At 62.1% G+C, this 21568-nt stretch overlaps 2 protein-coding genes across 3 annotated transcripts in view; one reads left to right on the top strand and one right to left on the bottom strand.

Annotated features, from left to right (window-relative positions):
* Window positions 1–2173: 2173 nt before the first annotated feature.
* On the bottom strand, window positions 2174–5267 carry LOC123817948 (translation initiation factor IF-2-like). The gene is made up of 2 exons (XM_045837759.1): window positions 4273–5267; window positions 2174–2833 (listed from the first exon to the last, which is right to left on the bottom strand). Exons 1-2 carry the CDS (start codon window positions 5265–5267, stop codon window positions 2830–2832), a joined length of 999 nt encoding a protein of 332 aa, XP_045693715.1. The 3' UTR covers window positions 2174–2829.
* PRKAG2 (protein kinase AMP-activated non-catalytic subunit gamma 2) overlaps window positions 4954–21568 on the top strand; it is a 180000-nt gene continuing 163385 nt past the window's right edge. The window contains exon 1 of one of the 2 annotated variants that reach the window (XM_045837752.1): window positions 4954–5562. In XM_045837752.1, coding sequence (XP_045693708.1) covers window positions 5461–5562 — 102 coding nt within the window. In that variant the 5' untranslated portion in view covers window positions 4954–5460. The remainder of the gene's footprint in view (window positions 5563–21568) is intronic. The other variant, XM_045837753.1, reaches the window with a different exon arrangement.

The following is a 21568-nucleotide window of genomic DNA, read 5'->3' as shown; positions in this document are numbered from 1 at the left end:
GGAGCCTTCGCAGCCCAGGAGGTAATGCCAGACCCCTGGGACAAAGGTCACACTGCGGGGTGGGGCGGGGGGCAGACCGTCAATCCGGACCAAAGGATTCGCTCCCAACCAACGCTGTTTCCCTGACCACCAAGTCCCCTTAGTGGAGCGTGTGCTGGGGCTGCCTCCTCTCTGACGCGGGGAACAGACGCCTGCCCGCTGCAGAGCCCGTGCCGCGGGGCCCCGCCGGTCCTGCGTGCTGAGTCTGCCCTTCCGTGGAACCGCTGAGTGTGTGTTGAGCGCAGAGCTGCCGGAGACCCCAGGCTGTCCTCTGGAGGAGCGATGCCCACAGCAGGTCTGCCCCGCAGGAGCCGGTCCCCTCAGAGTCCCCTCTTCCTTAACCCAGAGCGCTTCTTGGGTCCCGCCATCGGGGCCACCACGTGGCTGACAGGCGTGATGGGTGGAGCGCAGTCTGAAACGCAGGGGCAGGAGGTGGCCGGCACAGTGCCCCCCCCCCCCGGGACACCCAAAGGGGCCGGGAAAGCGCCACCAGGAGCTGGGCTGTCCCAAGCAGCCCTCCCCGCGGGTCCTGGGCGCCGCCGGCCTCGAGGTCCCCGACTGGAGCGATATCCGACTCCGGGCACAGCAGAGAGCCAGAGCCACGTGAGGCCGCGCAATCTGTGCCCAACTTGGCGGAAACTGAAAACGGGAATGTGACTCTGAGCCCTGCTTCTCGCGATGCAATGGCACTCCCTTTGCTCCGGGCCAGCGAGGAGTTACTCAGGCGTGGAGAGCCCTCAATCCTGGCTCTGCTGCCGCAGTTCGCCGGGAGCGGCTGTTCGCCCGGGTCACAGGCGCTGGTCCCCGCCCCCTGCCCCCTGCCCCCCCCCGCGTGGACCACGGCCGTCCACCAGCTCTGTGTCCCGGGCAGGGACCAACCAAGGCAGCGAGGATGCAGGATAGTCTGTCCAAGGTCACCCTGAAGGAGCTTCCTAAGTAGTATCGTTAGCTGGGGGCAAATCTTTTACAACAGAGGGTCAGGGGAGCACACTTTAAAATATCTTTCTGGGGGGGTGGGGGGGTACAGTGAATCAAGATCTACAGACAGAAGTTACCGTATTTTTCGGACTATAAGACACACACCCCAACCCTCCCCCGCCCCAGTTAGGGAGCAATGATGGCTGTTAATGCTGCTGTTGAATTCTGTTTACATTTACATCAGTGAAATACTATTTATGTTATTAAATATTTTACCACATTTTTTGCTTCAAGTTTTCCCCCTATCTTCCTCCTCTAAAACCTAGTGTGTCTTATGGTCTGAAAAATACAGTAAGTGGATTGCAACAAACTCTCCAACAGACAGGCCTCAGTGTCCTGCTCTGTAAAATGGTAGTCCTCTTAGGGGATGTTCACAGAAATTCGGCAGGACTGTGAATATGAACTCGTAGGACGCCTGGCACCTCACTGTCATCAGCCTGGGGAGAAGACACCCCAAGTGGACACACCTGTCCCCGAAAAGCACCGCCCTAACCCGTCCCTGCTGCAGCAAACAGCGGTCTTCTCTTTGCTTGTGTGTTTTTCATTTTCAGTCCCTGAATTTTTTGTAAAGTTCGATATAGAAGGGAGAACTCAAGCAATAAGGTTAACAAATATGTGCCAAATGCAACCAGGACAGAACACACACCCCGTGTTTTTAAACGGACCGTGGAGATCTCCTGCAGGCCCCTACATCCCCCCTACGGACCGGGAGGAGACGAAGTGGCGGGCTCCCGGTCCCCCAGCAGGCTGGCGGCCCACCGTCCCGGTCAACCTCTCTTCGTCACCTTCCGTCACACGGGGCAGAGCCGCCGCGGGAGTGGCCAGGGAGGGGTTCGCCCCGGGTGCCCAGTCACAGGAGTGCTCGAAGACTCAGTCAGCGAGACAAACCCACTTTCAGGGCAATGAGTCTTCTAGGCAAGGTCATGCTGTAACACATAATTATCAAAACCTTAGTGGCTTAACCTGCAGGTGGCAGACACAAGGCCCGTGGGCCGAACCCGGCCCTCCACCTTGTTTTACCCGGCCCGGCACCTTGTTTCTACCCGGTGGCAGCGCCGAGCTGTTGCTTAACTGTTGAGGAGTAGTTCCATTTACACAGTCCTGAAGTTACATTCGGCCCTTGGAAGGCAACCTCGAGGCTGATGGGGCCCCTGGTGAAATGAGTTTGACACCCCTGGGCCCAACACACGTCCTATGCCACTGGGCACACGTGACCTCCAAGTTCATGGCAAAGGAAAATAGAGGAGACGGACCGAGTCTTTCCTGCGCGGCCCAGAAGTAGTGACACAGGCCACTCCCGTCTCCTCGGCCGGGATGAACTGTCTACCCCTGTCCTAACTGCCAGGGCCCTGGGAAGAGGAGGGGGTCACTTTGCTACTTAGTGACCACGAACAGCCTCTGCTTCATTCTTGGCAAAAAAATTTACATATAAACTCTATAACCCCCCAAATGAGATTTTTTTTTCCATAAAAACAGGATCGGCAACCACGGAGAGACGAGAAACAGTGTGGACCCTGGGCAGAAGGCAAACCCAGTGATGCTGTCTCCAAGGAAAAGGTGGCTGTCCCGTTCAGGGTCGGTGTCCTGGCGTTGTTCTTGAGAAGTTGCAGGCCGGGGCATTCTATATGCAGCTACTGGCTGAGAAGACTGGGTAGGCCGCAAGGTGGAGGCCAAGCTGGGGTTCCGAGGGAACCCCAAAGCCAGACCACCACTGCATCCCTCCCTGGCAAGACCCCGCTGGTCGGCAGATATACGACGAATGTGTTCATCTCTTTCAGAAAGAAAAAATTGCCTGGTCAGCTTCTCCTGGCGCTATCTGTAAGAAACACCCGCATTTCAGAAATATTAACATGTGGAACACCTCCATTGCCCCCCCAAAACAAACACACAAACACACAAACAAACAACGCTCTTCAAATGCAGGCAATTAGGTAAAATGTTTTGATTTAGGATTCCCAGGCCCTAAATAAAATCTGTGCCCTGACAAACTCAGAGAACAAATTAATTTTATTAATGAATGATTGGGCATATTTGCACAAGTCAGCTGACAAAAGTACATACTGTAACAATCACCAGGCGTGGGCCGGTGACAGGGACCCACAGGCCCCAGGCAAAGCCTTGAGTGGGGGAAATCACTCCGTGGCTCCCTCTCCATCCACCCCCCACCCTCGCCCCCCCAGGGACCCTCGCTAGTGATAGCGGCTCTTCCTGAATCCCCACCCCCCAGCCTGCACCGTCGCGCTCTCTCCCTCTTTCCTTCCAAACCCAGTTCTCATCGAGTGGAGTGATTTGCACATGCTGGTGAATGAAACTCGTGAGCTGCAGAGACGGAACCTGGGTGGCAGCTGGGGGGCAACCTGGAGAGAGGAAGGGTGGGCCCCTGTCACGGGCCAGCGGCCAGCCCCTTCCCACTGCTAACCAGGGGTTCCGGCATCTGTGGAATCATGCGGTCTCTGTCTCCCTCACGCAGCCACTCACGCAAAGGTCAAAGCAAGAAATTCCACAGCTCTGGGGCCAGGCTCGCCACCTGGTTTTTGAACCCAGATGCGCCCCCCTGAAGAGCAGGCAGCAGGCGACCTGCCAACGGGCACTGCTCCAGCACCGGGCGGCGGCGGTTGCCCCGTCTGGCCGCGTTCTGGTCCCGGGAGCAGGCGCCGAGGAGAAGTCGGACAACCCGCCCGAACCCCGCTCCCGCGGACCGAGGACGCACCCACACCAGACGCGCCGGGGACCTGGGCTGGAAAGGGAAAGGGGATAGATGACCGAAATGGGGGCGCTTCTGGCTGGGTGGGAGGCGCCACCGAAGGGGTGTCCCTGAGGCAGGCGAACCCTCCCCCTCTGAGAACACTCTTCGAACCGTCTTCTCGCCGGTCCCCCCGGTCTTCCTAAAGCGACCTGTGTCGCGTTTTCGCTGGGCGGCCTCTCCGCATTACTGATTACGGGGTGCAGCAGGGCTGACGTCAGCATTCAGGGCGCTCCAGTGACTTCGCGGGGGCCACGGGCCTCAGCACCTGATCCAGCGCTCACCCGGCCTCCAGCCAGGGCCAAGGTCGCGCCCTCCTGGGGCGGGGGGGGGGCACCCCGCCACCCAGAACCCCCAGGGGCCCTCGGCAAGGTTGGCAGAATGGCGAGGCGGCGGCGCTCTAAGATCGCGGCGGCACGTGGAGGCCTCTCCTCGCCCATCTCCTGCCGCAGTCTGAGACAACTCCGCGTTTCTCGGGGCGCCGTGCTGCGGGAGGGCACTCGGACACTCACCGCGGGTCCACTGCGCAACTCCGGGCGAACCGGACCGCGAGGGCGGGGCGGGGCGGGGTGGATCCAGGCGTGCCAAGCCGCAGTCCCGGCGACCCCCGCCGCACCCCGCGCGCGTTCCGCCCGCCGGCCGCGGTGCCCCGCGCAGCACGTGCGGATCCACGCGCATCCCACCGCACGCCTGCGCTCCCGCCGCGGCCGGGTCGGCGGAGGACGGCCGCATGGGCGTGTTTCAGGGGCTCGGGCCCGAACAGAGAGGCCGGGGACCGCGCGACGCGGGTCAGAAAGCAGCCGCGAGCCAGTCCCGCGTCACCGTGGCCGCAGGGGAGGGAGCCCCCGCCCGCCGGGCACGCCACGGGGCGCGGGGACCACGCAGAGCCGTGCGGCGCCCACTTCCTGTTGGGTGCACGCCGCCTCCCGCCGTCCCGCGCTCCCCGCGGCGTCCGCGCGGGCCCCCTGCCGACCCCGGGACCGCGGCGCCGGTGTGGGGCACACGGCGCCCGGCCCCCTCTGCCCGCGGGGTCGCGCGAGCCGCGCCGCAACTTGTGCTCGCAGCCGAGCCCGAGCCCCACGCGCCGAGCCCGCGTTTGCGCCTCCTCCTTCCCCTCCTCCCTCCCTCCCTCGCGCCCGGAGGACGGCCCCGGTTCCAGGCTCCGGGCGGCTTTATTCTGCGGCCGAGGGTCACATCCGCACGCCAACTGTCCCACTCTCGCCGGAGTCTCCACCTGGGCACGAGCCGAGGGGGCTCGTTTCCCAGATCCCCGCGTTCCACTGCACCTGCCTTGCACGTTACCTCTGGGGATCTGTGGGAGGAGCCGAGTGGGAGGAAAATGTTGCTGCGCTTTGCAAAAGGAAGAAAACTTTGCCACCCAGCCGGAGACCTCTGCCACGCGTAACCAGGAGAGAGACCAGCACCGGGACAGCCTGTGGCTTTGATTTGGCATCTGATGAGCCCGTAGGAGGAAGAGGAAACGAGCTCGGCTCACGCCGACCGCCATCCCTCCCGTGCGGCGGGCGGCGGCCCGAGGTACCTGCTCCACCCTCCCTCCCCGCTCAGGTCCCCACGCGGTGTCTCCGGGGGAAGGACAGCGGTGACGAGCTCGCCGCCCCGGGCGGAGGGCAGGGGCCGGGCTAGGAAGCAGGACCATATTCCAGGACCGAGCCACTCGGAATCAACTTCTGGTTCAAGTTATGGGAAGCGCGGCCATGGACACCAAGAAGAAGAAGGACGTTTCCAGCCCGGGCAAGAAAAACCCCAGCCAGAAGAGGCGGTCGCTGCGAGTGCACATTCCGGTGAGTCCCCGAGCCGCGGTCCGCGGGTCCCCGCCCTCCGGCGGCAGCCGCCCCGGCGCCGAAGCGGTTAACGCGGGCTGCCCCGCGCGCGCCGTGCGCGCCCCTCCTGTCACTTGGGGCCGCTCGCGGGAAGGGTGGGGACGCGGGGCCGAGCTGGGCCGCCGAGCCCCGGCTCCGTCTCTCTCCCCACCCGCGTGCAGCCGGGGCTCGGCGGCCGTCTGCGGCGAGAGCGGGGGGGGGGGGGGTGGAAGTGAGGGGAAGGGGGGAAGGGCACGCGGCGCGCTCCCGGACCGGGCCCGCTGGTGGCGGGCTGGGCGTAGTCCCGCCCGGTGCGGGTGCGGGGGGCGGTGCGTAGTGTTGTTTTGTTGGAAAAGGACGGTGTGGACCGCGCTCCGGGGAGGTGGAGCTGCGCGCGGCCGCGGGGGACGCAGGGGAGGGGTGGTGGGTGGGGACAGCGGGGGCGGGGCGGCTGGGTGGCTGCTCGCCCAAATGGACCTCGTTGCTCCCCAGCCTCCCTCAGGCCGTCTCTGGACCTGGGGCGGGGGCTCCTCTGCCGCCGGTCCCTTTGCCAGCCCTCCCCCCGCCCCCGCAGCGCCATTTCGAGCACGTGGGGCCTCGGGGATCCCTATCGCGGCCGGGCTTGTGGGGAACTTCAGCCCCGGCCACGCGGGCAGCGCAGCGCGGACTTTGGGTGCATCGACCGGTCTGCGGCGTCACTTTGTCAAGGTGGAGGGAAGGCGGGTGGGGTGGACGCCCCGCCGCCCGCCCGCCCCCCGCCCCGGGGGCTGGCCTGCCCAGGTAGCCCGCCCGCCGCCACTTGTCGCAGCCTCCCTGCCGGGGATCCGGCGACGGTGACGGGACGGGGCTCAGCTCTCAAGTTCACCCCGAGGAAAACCCCAACCGGGTCACACCCCTGCCCTCCACCAACCAAGTAAAATGCTTGCACACGCGCGCGCACACTCACACACACACAGAGCAGAGGGCTCCACGGAGAAGGTGACTTTGTTCTCTGGCCGGTCTTGGGCGCGGGGGTGCGGGGAATGCGCAGTGAGCTGCTTCCACACCCCATTACCGACAGTCTGATCACCATCGCCTTCCTGACAGCGCCAGGGCGGGGCTGGGGCGGGCGGCTGGCCACCCCCTGGCCCCTGCCACCCGGTGGGCACTCTTCTCTGGGGTCTGTGGAACACAGCTCCCCCTCTCCTGTCTGTGGGTGAGGAAGGGTAAGGTCCATGGTGCAGACCCCAGACATCTGATGGGGACTTGGGGAGCAGCTTAAAGTTGGGGTGCAGTGACCAGTCCTCCTTGGTCAGGGGGAAACTCGGGGAGCAGGTGACTGGACCCCTGGCTGTTGTGTGGCCACTAGTGTGGTGACCCCAAAAATATGCATAAAGAAGTAGTCTTCTGAATCAGCGTTCTACCTGAAACTGAAATATTCCCGTTGACATGGCTGATGTGAAACGCTTGTCAGTGTCCCCCCAAAAGCTCCCCGAAGCAGTGGTCACTGCAGTTAGCCATCTCACCCCCCCGTGTGTCCCATGTGTCCGCCGAGGTGATCATTCTTCACCCACTACTTCCCGGGATGTTTCAGAAACATAATTCCCGGGGAAGCTCTTACGCCTTTCAAGTGTTACGTGAGTGTGTGGCTAGTACGTCCACCTCAGAGCGCCTGATGCGAGAGAGAGAGACAGGGCGGAAGCCGGCACTGTCCAGGGCACAGACCATGTTGCCGAGAGGCTGCGTGTGGGGTGCTGGGGGGGCGGGGCTGCTGGTGATCGGGGGAGGGAAATCGGGACCTGGGGAAGGGCTGAGAGGCCCGGCCGAGAACCTGGAAAAGCCAGCAGGTAGTTCGGGTCCTCTGACCACCTGCTGCTGCTGGCGGTGACCTTGGCTGCCTGACCCACCCGGCCCGGCCTGCAGGGCTGCTTCCTCGGCCATCTCCCTGCATGTGCCCAGGGCTCTGGGGGTGGGGAGGGGGTGAGCTCTGGGGGCGAACGGGGCTGCTGTCTCCACCCTCACAGGGCCCTGGGGGTCTCCATCAGTAAGCTGGGCCAGGTGAGAGTCCCGATCGCACTGGGGAAATAAGACAGACGCCGGCAGGCGACCCAAGGGCGTGCGATGACAGGTGCAGGCAGTACCTGCGTTCAGAGGGGAGGGAAGGACGAGGCGGCAGAGAGACACTAGACCCGGAGATGGTGGGCAGGACAGAGACCGGGTGAGAAGCCCGGGGGGGCTGCTCCTGGCAGGGAACCAGCCCCAGCACCCCCGCGGCCTCCGGGGCTTGGCCGGGTGCTCCCGGGGCCAGGGGCATCCCCTGCTTGGGGAGGGAAGGGTTTCGGAACCGGAGTAACCAGAAAGGGTTGAGGCCAGCCAAGGAGGGCCTTGCAGTGGGGTTGCCAGACTCAGCAAAGAAAGGTGCTAAATGTGCTCAGGTTAAAGTAGACTTTCAGAGACACAACAAATAACTATTTTTAGCAATTTTAAATAACTTTTTAAAAGATTGTATTTATTTATTTATTTATTTATTTATTTATGTAAGAGCGGGGGGGAGGGAGGGAGAAAGAAAGGGAGAGAAACAACAATGTGTGGTTGCCTCTCGTGTGTACCCAACTGGGGATCTGGCCCACAACCCAGGCATGTGCCCTGACTGGGAATCGAACCAGCGACCCTTTGGTTCACAGTCTGTGCTCAATCCACTGAGCCACACCAGCAAGGGCAAACAAACGACTTTTTAGTATAAGAATGCCCCGCGCACCACTTGGGATAAACTTAGCTCTGAAAAGCGACCTATCGTCCGCTGACCTCCCAGCTGACCTGGGTGCCCTGCGGCCCGGCCAGGAAGGCAGGCCCAGGGAGCGAGGACCTCCTCCCTCAGGTGCTGAGAAGGGGGGGTGGCGGCGGCCCACCAGGACAAAGCGCACTGCAGCCTTGCCCAGCGGCCCCACGCCACGCCGCAGCCCCTGTCCGAGTCTGCCTCCGTCTCGGCGGGGTCCTCCTGAGTGCCGCAGGCCGGTCTGCGCTGAGTGCTGGGGTCAGGAGTGTGCCCCCATCAGGGGCAGCCCTCAGCCGAGGAGGGGTGCAGCTGGACCATCGTGACGTGCATTCTGCCTGAGAGGGTCCCCTCGGGGGCCAGCCCGGTAGCCCCCCACGGTCGTCCATCCGTCAGGGTGCTGGCGCGTCCGGCTTCCCCGCTCATTCTCCCCCCACCCCCACCCCCACCCCCGGGGATGAATGAACGAACCTGAGTCCCCTTGCTGTCCGCTTTGGCGGGGAATCTAAACTAAGAAGCAATGAAAGGGGATGAAAACTACCCTTTCTGAGACTTAGCCTGGTAGCAGTGGGCCAAGGGGGGTCACAGGAAGAGGGGTGGTCGGTGTCGGGGAAACCGAGGCAGCCGCCCTGGTAAAAACCAGAGGTCAGGCTCCGAGGGCTGGCCTGCGGCAGTGGCAAGAGGGGACAGACAGGGGGGAGGTGTGCTGTGTCAGAGGGAGACTGGGGGAGCCCAGGGGTCAGGTGAGTGGCGGGGCAGACGGGAACGGCATCCAGGTGTCCGGTGTGAGGGCACGTCGTTCTTGGGGACAGTGATGCGCCGGATCACCGCCACGGTGGACGCGCGCTGACGGGGGCGCATCGGAGGGGAGTTACTTCCGCTTCCCCGTCCCCCAGCTCCAGGCGGTCCCCGGGGCCCAGAGGATGCCGTTTCCAGGGACCTTTGGGATGCTGAGGACAGTGCGACTGTGCCAGCCCCGTGGGTGGGGCCGCTCGGTCACACCCATCGGCACCCTCGGTGACAGGGCCTCAGGGGGGGGGGGGCTCTGGTGTCCACGCAGCTCGTCTCTTCTTCTCCAAATCCGGTCGAATCCCTTCTGGACATGACCGGCTTCGGTCTGCACCCCCGAGCCCCACGCGTCGTCAGAGCTGTGACCCAAGGGGCCGGCAGGCGCCGTCTGCAAACCTCCAACCCCGGGCCCGGCTCTCCTTAACCGTCTCACCGGCCTCCTCCCGGTGGCTCCTGCCGGCCTGACGCGCCAACACGGGGGAATTCATTTCAGGGGGCGCCCTGGGGCCTGCCGGCTGCAACGGGTGATGGAGAGCTGGAACGGCAAACTAACGCGACGCAAACATTGAACTCGACTGGCGGGAGAAGGGCCCTTGGCCCAACAGGGGATGCGGCCTTTGCTCGCTTCCAGTCTGTCTGTCAGGCGGTTTGGGTCAGCTTTCTGGGAGAGCGTCCCCACACCCCTGCCCCCCGGGGGTGGTGTCAGGGGTCCGAGAAGGTGGAGGAAAGACCACATGCAGATCCCCCGGGGGCGCACGGGGCCCACGGGGCAGCAAGGTGGGCGCAGTGTCTGGAGCGTCCCGGCGCGCCCAGCGGGCACCGCGCCTGGGCTCTCCGTGCTCTTAGCCGCCCGAGCTGACGTGCGGCAGGGGATAGTCGTGAGAGGGAGGGACCGGCTTTAGCAAGTGACTCGGTCGAGGCGGGTGGCGTTCTGCCAGGACCCGGCCAGAGAAGCTACTGCTGGGGACCAACCTGCTGTCTTCTCCTTCTTCGCCCGAGAGAGAGAGAGCGGCTTCCCGGGTTGCACTGAAATCCGTGCATCTCAGACTCGTGCTCACCGGGGGCCGTCGGCCGGTGACTGGTGGGTCACTGGAACTGTTTGTGAGCCAGGGACAAAGCAGGCGACCAGTGGGGCGGCTGGGGGGGTGGGGGCAGCTCTGTAGAGAGAAGGACCCACACCGGGGCCCCGGGGCCCACGGAGCCAGGGGCCAGTGTTGTTCGGCTGACCGTTAAGTATTCACGAGCACGCGCCCGGGCCTCTCGGGACAGGAGCCCCGGAGCTTCCTCACAGTCACTGGAGACAACTGGAAATAGAGCCAGGAGCGGCGGGCCAGTCACGGAAGGTCGTGGAGCCTCGGCTGGGCGTGGGCGGGCCGTCCCAAGTGATGCCGCTGTCTGCGGCGTGTCCCTCCCGAGGGGATCCTCGCGCCCTCCGGGCTGGTGACAGGCCTGTGACCGGCAGGCTCCCTCCAGCCACATCCACTAGCTTGGGCACTTGCCCCGGCAGGGGGCACGGCCCGGAATGGGTGGGGGGAGCAGGAGCTGCCCTCCTGTCCCCAGGGCTGGAGGGCTGCGTGCCCATCACACCACCCACACGCCCTGGGCTGAGGCCCTGGGAAGGGAAATGGGTGCCCTGCAGCACAGGAAGGGTGCCAGTTTTGACCTCGGCTCCGACCTTGGTCAGTTGGTACCACCCTGAGCAAGGGTTAGGGTTTAGAGCAGTGCTTTCCAAACTGGGGTTCCTGGACCAGCCTAAGTAGAACCACGTTTAAAGTATGAAGCCCAGGTCTCAGCCCAGGCCTCCCGCGTCAGGGTCTCTGAGGAGGGGAGCCCGTGGCTCTGCACTTCTGACGAGGTCCCCGTGGGAGTCTCACGTCTACGCGGGCTTGACAGCAGTTGGCTTCCAACTTCCACGGTGGTAACGCCGACCCGTTTCATCTGCCCCCGTGAGCTCCTTCCTTCCTTCCTTCCTTCCCCCCTTCCTCCCCCTTCCTTCCTTCCTCCTTCCTTCCTCCCTCCTTCCCTCCCTCCCTCCCTCCCTCCTTCCTTCCTCCCCCCCTTCCTTCCTTCCTCCTTCCTTCCTCCCTTCTTCCCTCCCTCCCTCCCTCCCTCCTTCCTTCCTCCCCCCCTTCCTTCCTTCCTTCCTTTCTCCCTTCTTCCCTCCCTTCTTCCCTATCTTTCTTCCTTCCTTCCTCCTTCCTTCCTCCCTCCCTCCTTCCTTCCTTTCTCTTTTCTTCCTTCCTCCCTCCCTTCTTCCTTCCTTCCTTCTTCCCTCCCTTCCTTCTTTCCTACCTCCCTCCCCCTTCCCTTCCTTCCTTCCTTCCTCCCTCCTTCCTTCCTCAACCCTTCCTTCCTTTCTCCTTCCTTGCTCCCTCCCTCCCTCCTTCCTTCCTTCCTTCCTTTCTCCCTTCTTCCCTATCTTCCTTCCTTCCTTCCTCCTTCCTTCCTTCCTCCCTCTCTCCCTCCCTCCCTCCCTTCCTTCCTCCCTTCCTCCCTCCCTTCCCCCCTCCCTTCCTTCCCATCCACGCATCCATCTGTGTGTCTGCCTATCTGTCTATCCATGCGTCTGTCTGTCATCTGTACTTGACTGGCTGTTGATGAGAAGAGAGAGCCTTGGCTAGTGTCTGTTGAGCAAAGGTAGCCCATTTCCGGCTTCCAGACACAGACAGATGTTCAGATCAGCCCCAGCTGCCAGGGGAGCCTGCCGGGGGCCAGGCTGCGGGGCCACGCTGGAACATTTCCTGACTGAGCATCTCAGTGGCTGAGTGCGTCTCGGGTGCCCTGAGCACAGGCTCTTGGGGGCGCAGCGTATGACAATCGGGGCCTTCAGGAGTCAAGCGACGCAGTGACAGAGTCCCCAGAATGGTGCTGAGGCCCTGGGGTTTACCACCCGGGCCCGGGTGTCCCTCTGAAGTGCTCGGGGTGGGCGTACGGCCGGCCGGAGAGTGGGCTCCCGCGGCGTGCTGGTTGGACGCCAGCTCCGCCGAGCCCGGCGCTGGAGGGAACGGGCCGGTGGGGCTCGGGTGTGGGAAGGCTCCGCCCTGCAGAGCGTCTGAGGGCCGAGGTGCGGCTGCTCTGAGCAGCCTATCGAGAAGTGCAGCTGTGACACCCATGCAGCTGTGACACCCAGGCCCCTCTTTCCCAGGAGGACGTCTCTCGCGCCAGGGGACGGAGATGAAGCGGCGGCCCCGTGGGGTCTGTGGGCTCGGTCTCGCGTCTTTCCGCACATGGCTGGCTGGTCGGGGCTCCCGGTGCTTTGCAGGTGTCCCGCTCTGCCCGTGGTCCCTGGGCTGCCCTCCTCCAGCGCACCCGCGGGCTCCGTACGCTGGTGCTGGTCCGCCCGGGGGTCGCCCTCCGGCGGTGCTCCGAGTGCGGGTGACGACAGGAAGGACTCGGGAGCACGTTGTCCTGCCCAGGGCCTTCTCAGCCCCCCCTCGCCTACCTTCTGGGTCCGCCCGTGCCCTGTGCACCCATGCGGGCAGGGAAGTGTGCCCGGAAATGACGCCGAGTCTTGACTGTGTGTTTTCTCTCGCTTTGTCCGTTTCATTGTGTTCGGCCGCCACCGGCCACGGTCTGTTCCTGGGCACCCCTGCCCTTTCACGGGGGCGGCCACTGCCCCCAGGGAGGCTGCGGGCACTCTCACGGGCCGGGCTAGAATCCGGTCCCCTTCGCCTCATTGGCCTCCATCCGCCCTCCCCCTGACCCGGAGCGGCGCGTGTGAGCGCTCGTGAAAGGCCGGCGTCTCCCGCTTCCCGTGAGATGGTGGGCCAGCCCGTCTTGGCGGTGACCCCACGACACTGACCCAGATGCCAAAGTGTTGTCAATGTCTTTTTTAAAAAATATATTTATTTATTTATTTATTTTTAGAGAGGGCCGAAGGGAGGGAGAAAGGGAAAGAAACATCAACATGTGGTTGCCTCTTGCATGCCCCCGAGTGGGGACCTGGCCCACAACCCAGGCATGTGCCCTGAGTGGGAATCGAACCGGTGACCCTTTGGTTCACAGTCCGGTGCTCAGTCCATTGAACCACACCTGCCAGGGCTCAACATCTTTTTAAAAGAAAAAAAAATTATTGATTGGTTGATTTTAGGGAAAGAGGGAAGCGGGGAGACAGAGAAAGAGAGACACATGGGTTTGTTGTTCCACTTATTTATGCATCTATGGGTTGATTCCTGTGTGTGCCCCGACCGGGGATCGAACCCACCAGCTGGGCGTACCGGGCGGGCGCCCTAACCCACTGCGCGGCCCTGCCAGGGGTGCGTACGTCTCATACAATGCGGAGCGTGTGCAAAGGCCAGTGAAGTGAGCAGCCGGGTTGAAACGGAGTCTTCGATTCGCTTGGGTAGTTGGCCGTGACCTTGCCGTGCGCCGGGCAGAGGAGCCTCCGGGGAGCGAGGCCCTGTCCCTGAGGCTCACCCGCGGGGAGTTCTCGAGACCCCGCCGCGCAGCGCACGTGGACGGGAGGAAGCGTTGAACGTGAACCCGGCCGCGCTCCCCCCCGCGGAACCAGGCGCCTCACCCGCGCCCGCTGTAGCCCCGCGTTGGACTGGCTCGCCCAGCTCCCCCTCGCTTCCTCCCTCTTCTGCGCGCTTTGAGAATAACCTGATCCCCATCGTTTCCTTCCTGCTCACAGGAAGCCCTTCTCTGCCAACTCAGGGCTTGTCAGGGACCCATCAGATACCGCCCGGGCTTTGGGGCCGCTGCCAGCGCCTCTGGGCTTTGATAGCCGGACTCCGACCTGGCTGCTGCTGAGTGTTCGACAGCGGCCAGCTTGCTCTTGGGAACCCCAGGGGTCCCACCTTTTCTCTGGGGTGGGGGTGGGGGGGCAGAGGCCAGGGCCTGCGGTGGGAAGCCCGGCCACTCTGCCAGCCACTGGCGGGGGCACGGCGGGGACTCGCCCCTTGTGCGGAGTCTGGTACAGGGCCGTGCCGGGAGGGGCGGGGCAGGAAAAAGGGCACTGGGGGCCAGGGGAGAATTTGAGAAAGCAAGGGGGCAACTTCTCAGCCACCCTGGGTGGTGAAGAAAGGGAGATCTGAGTCTTGGGGGGCCGTGTTTACGGTCACGCAGGGGTAGAGCTGGGACCGGACCCCAGCCAGCTGGTTGGTCTGTTTCTCAGGCCCTTCACTAGGCGTTGAGGGTGCAAAGAGAAGCAGGGTCATGGCTGGAATCGTGTCCCTGAAAGACACGTCGAAGTCCCAGCCTCTGGGACCTGGGAGCGTGGCCTGTTTCGGAAGCAGGCTCTTTGCAGATGTCGCTAGCCGAGCTGAAGGGAGGTGGGGTGCGGCCCCTCATCCAGGACGATGGGTGTCCTCCTGAGAAGAGGGAAGTTTGGCCACAGAGACACAGGGGGGAGATCTCGTGACCACGGAGGCAGACACGGGAGCGATGCCGCCACGAGCCACGGACACATGGGGCCACCAGACGCTGGGAGAGGTTTTGGAGGGGCGCAGCCCTGTGACACCTCAATTTGCAGCCTTGGGCGCCTGCGGGGTGCCAGCATGTCTCCGTGGTTTTGAGCCACCCCGCTTGTGGGGCTGTGTCACAGCGGCTCCAGGGACCTCGTAGGGCAGGGTCCCTGCCCACAGAGCACAGCTGGGGCTGCGGAGAACTGCCAGCTCTGTCCTGCCCAAGGGGGCGGGGCCAGGCCCACGGAGCCTCCTGCTTTTCCCTGCCTCCAGGTCAGGTCTGCGTCTCCGGCCCCCAAGGTCCAGGTCCTGCTCTGTGTCCTGTCCCCTGAATCCTCCAAAACACACACACACACACACACACACGTAGACACGCTGCTCCTTTCTGCCCTGGCCGCCCAGACGCTCGCTGGGTCCTGGGCTGGAAGCTGCGGTCACCCAGGGCCGGCTCTTGTCCGTGGCTCGTGGCAGGAGCCGCGCCCCAGAGATCCTTCTTCCTCCCCGAAGCTCCGATGCTGCTCCACGGGTGTTTTGCCCCCGGTGGCTAGGACTGGTTGATACTATTGACGATCAGACAGCATCCGGGCTGGCACGGTTGTCCTCGGGTGCAGCCGATATCGATGGAGCCCTTGCTGTGTGCCAGGCATCTGCTTTCCCATACGCTGTCTCTCTTCGTCTCTGAAAGAGCCCTGTGAAAGATTACGGCTATCTGTGTTACGATCTTGGCCGTAGAGAGAGAAGTGTGAGCTGTTGACAGCTCACAGCCATCCTAGCCCAACCCGCCAAGAAAACTCTGTCTGGTGTTTGGAATCCCTTCCCGGGGTTTTCTGGTGGCCCTGCTCGGCCCCGCCCAGCCCCAGGCTCCTGAAGCCCGGGACCGGACGGTCCAGGCAGCCTGAGGTGGGGAGGCAGGACTTCTGGGTAGGCGGACCCCACCCACGGGGTGGGTGCCCGGAGAACGAAACCCCTGGTCTGCAGCTGTTGGGGCTGACCCGACCTCCAGACTCTTTATTCAGTTCCTTTCGAGGTGAAGGTCATGGAAGGCCATTTTTCCACTCTTCTTGTCTCAAAAGTGAGTCATCCGTCTTCCACAATCCCATAGGTCTTAGTTTCTGGTTCTTTCTAATTTTTTTTTTTTTTTGAGAAACCGAATATTAGAGTAAACAGTAAACCAGGAATCAGGAAATCTCACGCTGGCTCTTCCGCCCGGAACAGAGAGACCGCTGCTTGCCAAGTCGGGGAACATGACCCGGGAGCCGCTGCGCTCCAGGCACCCCACGGGGCTCACAGTGTGTCCCGTGGCCCAGCCCAGCCCCGCCCGGCCCGGCGTGGCCCGCACACAGAGGGACCTTGGGCCCAGGGCACTGTCTCAGTTCACCTTAGCTGCTACTGAAACATCCCGAACGCAGTGACTTAAAACAGCAAACATTTATTCTTCCTCAAATCTGTACATATATATCATACATAATTATTGACATATGATAATATGTTCACCGCATTGCTATGTAATTATACTAATACATAATAAAATATATTAATATATAACTATAATCCATTAATGCGTTACTCAATTATGATATGGTAATAGTTTAAGATCATAAATGGGTTAATGTATTATATAAGCTGTGTTATTAGATCACATGCTCTCTAATTAATACCTGGTAGAGTATATGATTTCTGCTAGGCTTTCTGTTTCTGTACACACACGGACGCACACACCCTCGAGTGCACCCTGTGGTCCCCGTCAGGCTCTGTCCCCATGGCTGTGGGGAAGCCACGCTCCCTCCCCGGGGACAGGTGGCCCGCAGGCGCCTGTGGGTGAGGGCGGGGGCAGACGCCCGCGGACCCGCAGCGGGGCCTGGCCCTCCCAAGCTGGGCTGGCGGCCACGGCGCCACCCGACCCGCGCCAGGCTGGTCCCCAAAGACGAGTGGCAGTGTCAGGAGAACAGAGAGGTCGCTTGTCTCTTCGCCGCTCGCCTTTGCTCGCTAGAGTGTATTTTGAGATTTGCAGAACGACCTCGGGGCACCGGTAACAGAATCTTCTGGGCTCAGCCGCAGGCAAAGGCTGGGCAGCGGAACCCAGTGGGCCGAAGGGAGGAACTGGGCCAGGTGGCTTCCCCGCCAGGTGCAGAAGTGGCCCAGGGTGTGCGTGGAGGCCCCCGTGTGCCAGAGAGGGTGGAGGCTGGGCCCCGGGGCCACTTAGCAGCTGGGGATGTGGCTTTGAGAGGTTCGGGGACTGGCCAGTGGGTTGGCAGGGAGGGAACCTTGGGGTTTCTCCTCGGGGCTTGCCGGGCAGGGAGAAGACCCTCTCTGGCAGCCGGCAGCCGTGGCCACAGGTGAGGGAGCTTCTGCAGAGCCACAGCCCCATCGGCCTGGCCCGCCCTGGCCCTCGGCCAGGAGCACCTGCTCCTCAGGTCGGGCCAGGAAATGATTTCAAAGCAGCTCTGTGTTTCGCTGCCTCAACAGCCAGCGCCATGGGCGGTGGTCAGGGAGCACCGAGTCTTTTCCGGGCAGAGCCAGGCCCCGGGTTGGCACCGTCGGCCTCACCTCCATCCACCCCTCTCCTTCCCTGGACGTGGCCACGAGAGATCCCAAGCAAAGTTCTTCAGGCTGGGCACGTGGGCCTAGCGTTCACAAGGAAATGTCCTTAGGTCAGCTGGACCTATTTGGTTATTGCCTTCCGTGTTTAATGATAAGCAAATGCCCTTTGTTACCTTGACCTACAAATTATTCTTAGCCTGTGGTTTTGGCCCTTGAGTGGCGGGGGAAAGAATGAAAGCCAGAGTGGGGCAGAGGGAGAGATTTACAACGAAGGCCTCAGCTGACTCCGTGTAGCCTCTGGAACTGGGATGACTCCCCCTGCCCCCCCCCCAGAGGAGTGGCCTTCTTAATTAGACCAAACACGCCTTTGAGGATGGGGTGCACCCACACCTCCTCAGGTCCCGGCCCCAAAAGCACTAGCTCCCAGGTGGCCGACCCCTGATTATGGTGAGAAAAAGCAGAAACCAAGCAGCACCGTGGGAAGGAAAAAAAAAATGTGGCGTCTTTGAGAATCCAAATGCTCGGCTCACTCTGTGCAAACCAATTCCCAGCAATGCGAATGAATCGATTCTCGACAAATCTTAGGGGAGCCAACGATGACACAGCAAACATTTTCAGACAAACCAGTGGGTCAGCTGGATGGCAATTTTCAGGAACATTTTTGTGTGAGTTTTTGTTTTTTTTCTCCTGCACCTCCTACATGGGAAAGTTATTTGGGCTTTTTGCTCAGACTAATTGACTGTTAAGAGCCCCCCTAAAGGTGGCAGGAGGTATTTTAGATGGCTCGTGAAAGTGGTCTGGTGCCCTGGTGGCGTAAGGGTGCCCAGCTCGAGGGGGATATGGGCCCGAGGTCAGAGGGCAGCCCCTCCGCCTCCCTCCCTCCCTCCCCACCTTCCAGCCGCAGGAGGCCGGGAGCTTCTGTGCACCAAGGGGACAGGCATGAGGACCTCACAGTCGTTTGCACCAGATTCGTGAGAACAGAGCCCTTTGCTGAGCTTTCCACGAGGGTGGCTGGGAGGGGCATGAGTTTGGGAGCCCAGAGAGCATCCTGGGTGCAGTTCACTGCCGCTCTCTGGGCCCCAGATTTCCTACCTGTGAGCGTGGGTCTCAATCCCACCTCACAGGGGAGGACGACACGAGACACACACGCTGCTCTGGGAATGCTGGTGTCCTCTCCCCTAGAAAGGGGCCCGTGGGGAAGACCACCCTAAGACTCGAAGGCCAAGTTTGGGGGCTGGGCTGCTGAGAGTTGGGGCGGTGGGGGCGGAAGCTGAACCTGGAAGCGGGACACTGTACCCGCAGGGCTCCAGAGTGGCCCCTGTGTCGCCGCCCCTGCCTCCGCAGGCCTCCCCCTGGAAGCCCTCCCAGCTGCCTCCTGGCCGGCTGGTGAAAATCCAGAGAAGGGCGAGACCACGGTGGTTCATGACTGCCACCGCCACCTTTGTCCTCAGAGAGTCACACGTCCCCCAGGAGTAGCGCTGTGACTCCTGTCCTTTCGGTGGAAACCGCTGAGCCTTGGTCTCTCCGTGGCATCTGTGTTCCCCGCTGCATTCAGCTCAGGACCGGCCTTTGGGCACCGGTTCCCAAGTGGCTCTGTTGGTGCCAGAGCTGCCAGCACCCAGGAAGTACATTCCCTGGGCAGGTGGCCCAGCGGCGCTGCCCACAAACCCAGTGACCTCTCCCTGCTGGAGGCCACAGGGGCCTCTGTTTCCTGAATCTCTCCTTTGGCAGACGGGAGAGACACAGGCCGGGCGGCAGGTAGCGCCTCCTCCGAGCACCCTGGTTCTCTGAGCTCCCTGTGGTCTGAGGGATCTGAATGCTCCCCTCGGCTGACAGAGGCCGGGACGGTTGGACCTGTGTGCGTCCCAGTCTTGCAGGACGGGGGACTCTCAGGGTGGGGAGGCCTGGGCCCTCCGGCTTTCTCCCACCTCCTGCATCCGGCCCTCCTCAAAGTGCCCAGTGCGTCGTCCCACATAGGGGGTACTCCCTGCATGCTCTCCTAGCCTCCACCGCGGATCCTTTGGTTCTGAAGGTCACTGTATCTTGAGAAAGCTCGTAAGTCACGGGTCACCCAGCAATGGCCACAGTGAACTCCAAGGGTGCCTCATCCTCCAGCTGTAGTGACATCAGGCGGTTGTCCCGGTGCAGGTCCCACACCCTAGGAGGCGGGACTTTCTGAGCAAGCAGGTGTCCCAGCTCCTTCCCCAAGAGTGTGGGGGAGAGGAGAGGGCCGGGCTCGTTTCGAATTGGGCATGTTTGTGCATCAGCTAACTCGAGCCACGTGACCCAATGCCATCACTGTCCCCATTCTCCAGGCGGGAAATCTCTGATGCAGAGCCCAGGCTCCAGTGACCCCCCCACCCCCAAACCACTGCGCCCTGCAGCCCACGGGACGTGCGTGCATGGAAGGGACCGGGGCATCCCCCTCCAACCGTTGTTCTGGGCTGATGACAGATGCTTACGTCTGAAGTCATGTTTTGGACCTGCAGCTGCCGATGGGCTCCCCTTGGGCACAGCTGCCCGGCACCAGGTGGACCCCCGGCACCAAGCCCTGTGAGCCTCAGTGGTCTGCAGTGCGGAGTGTCGCCCGGCCCTGACTTACCTTCACAGCCCCTGCTTCTAACCACCCTCCGTTCCTAGCAAACCTTTTATTGAAAAATAAAATTTTATTGATTGATTGTTTTGGAGAGAGAGAGAGAAAGCTAGAGAGAGAAACATCGATCTGTTGTTCCACTTATTCATGCATTGGTTGATTCTCATATGTGCCCTGAGCGGGGATCGAACCTGCAACCTCGTTGTATGAGGACGATGCTCTAATCAGCGAAGCTGCCCAGTCAGGGCCTCAGCAAACATGGTTTTACAGCCATGAGCAGCCCTTGGCTCAGTGAGAACTGAGGGTTTTAGTGTTTGTTTTGTTTTTTTTCTAATGCCGCTGTCCAAAAATTGTACTGGTTCGTCTTCGGATTCCCAGAAGGAATACCAGCTTTCATGTAAAGCCAAAATAGGAGGACTGACCCTCGGACCCCTGGCTGCAAACCAGGGGCTTCTCTTGTCGTCCCCTTTCCTGTGTCTTCGCTCTCCTGCCCTTATCTCTTCCCGTCCTTTGTCTCACTGCGGCTCCGTTTCACCCAGCTTGAAAAACCTGCCTTCTGACCCAGTTCTGTTCCCCGTGGTTGCCACACCAGCCAGGAGGCACCGGCGAGGCGAGTTCCCATGGGGACACGTCCCTGGTGCCCGAGGCCAATCTGCTTGTTCCTCCGACTGTAAGGTTGCCTGTGAGTGAAGTCAGAAATAGTCATCTCTCTCTTTTTTTTAAAAAAAATATTTTATTTATTTACCTTTAGAGAGAGAGGAAGGGGAGGAGAAAGAGAGGGAGAGAAACATCAATGTGTGTTTGTCTCTTGTGCGCCCCCTACTGGGGACCTGGCCCACACTATCCTGGCATGTGCCCTGACTGGGAATCGAACCGGCGACCCTTTAGTTCATAGGCTGGAGCTCAGCCCGCTGAGCCACACCAGCCAGGGCAGAAATAGTCATCTCTTGAGCACCAGGTTAGCTACTCGGCACCACGACCGTCCCTGTCCCATATGCTGTCATTTAACTCTTGGTCAACTCTTCCTGATCCGTATTATTTTTAAAAGTCCTTACTGAAAGATTTTTAAAAAGTTGGTTTTAGAGACAGAGGTAGGGAGAGAGAGAGAAAAAAAAACCATCAGTGAGAGAGAAACATCGATCGGTTCCTCCCTGACGAGGGATCAAACCTGCAGCCCAGGCAGGTGCCCGGACCGGGAATTGAACCCAAAACCTGTTGGTGTACAGGACGACGCTCCAATCATCCGAGCCACCTGGCCTGGGCTGCCTGGTTCCTATCACTGCCCCCATGTTTGCAGCTGGGGAAACTGAGGCTCAGGTGGGCCGAGTGGCGTGCCCAGGGGGCACGGCTGGGCTGGGGAGGGGCGAGGCCGCCGTGGGAAGCAGGCGTGGTTGTCTCCACCTCCCACGCGCAGTCCCCAGCGAGACCGCCTCTCACTTTCCCTTCGAACCCGGACGCGGTGAGGCGGCCTGTCACCCGTGTGTGCTCCGGGGACCCTCCCTCGTAAAGGCCGTGACGGCGAGCTGGGGCGCTCCCGGGGGCCGGTGCGGGGGGGGGGGGGCGGGCAGTGAGTGACGTCCCCGGAAGCGCCCGGCACGCCGCGGGCTCGCACGAGGTGCGACGATCCAAACGCCCCCGTCTTCACTGGCTGGCTGCAGGGGCGGGGAGTCGCCAGGAGCGAGCGGGGTGGCCCTGTCCGCCGGCGAGGACTGCTCCCGGCGGGGGGCGCAGCCTCACTCCCGCCCCGCCCGCCGGGTTTTTCCGTGGCGGCCGCCAGTTCTCCTCCCTGCGCCGCAGCGTCCCTCTGCAAGGGAGGCAGGGCCTGCACGCGTGCTGCTGGGGCTCCGTGCGTCCCGCACGCGCGAAGGAACACGCAGATCCCCCGGGGCCTGTGTGTGTGCGGGTGGG

The sequence above is a fragment of the Phyllostomus hastatus genome, unplaced genomic scaffold, assembly GCF_019186645.2.
Source record: "Phyllostomus hastatus isolate PE091 unplaced genomic scaffold, TTU_PhHast_1.1 phas_contig_244, whole genome shotgun sequence".
Lineage (NCBI taxonomy): Eukaryota > Metazoa > Chordata > Mammalia > Chiroptera > Phyllostomidae > Phyllostomus > Phyllostomus hastatus.
Note: the sequence above shows the minus strand (reverse complement) of the source record. Positions and strands in the feature narration are given on the sequence as shown.

Coding starts and splice junctions, on each gene's coding strand:
- LOC123817948 (XM_045837759.1), bottom strand. CDS start 5,267: ATGGCGGTCGGCGTGAGCCGAGCTCGTTTCCTCTTCCTCCTACGGGCT.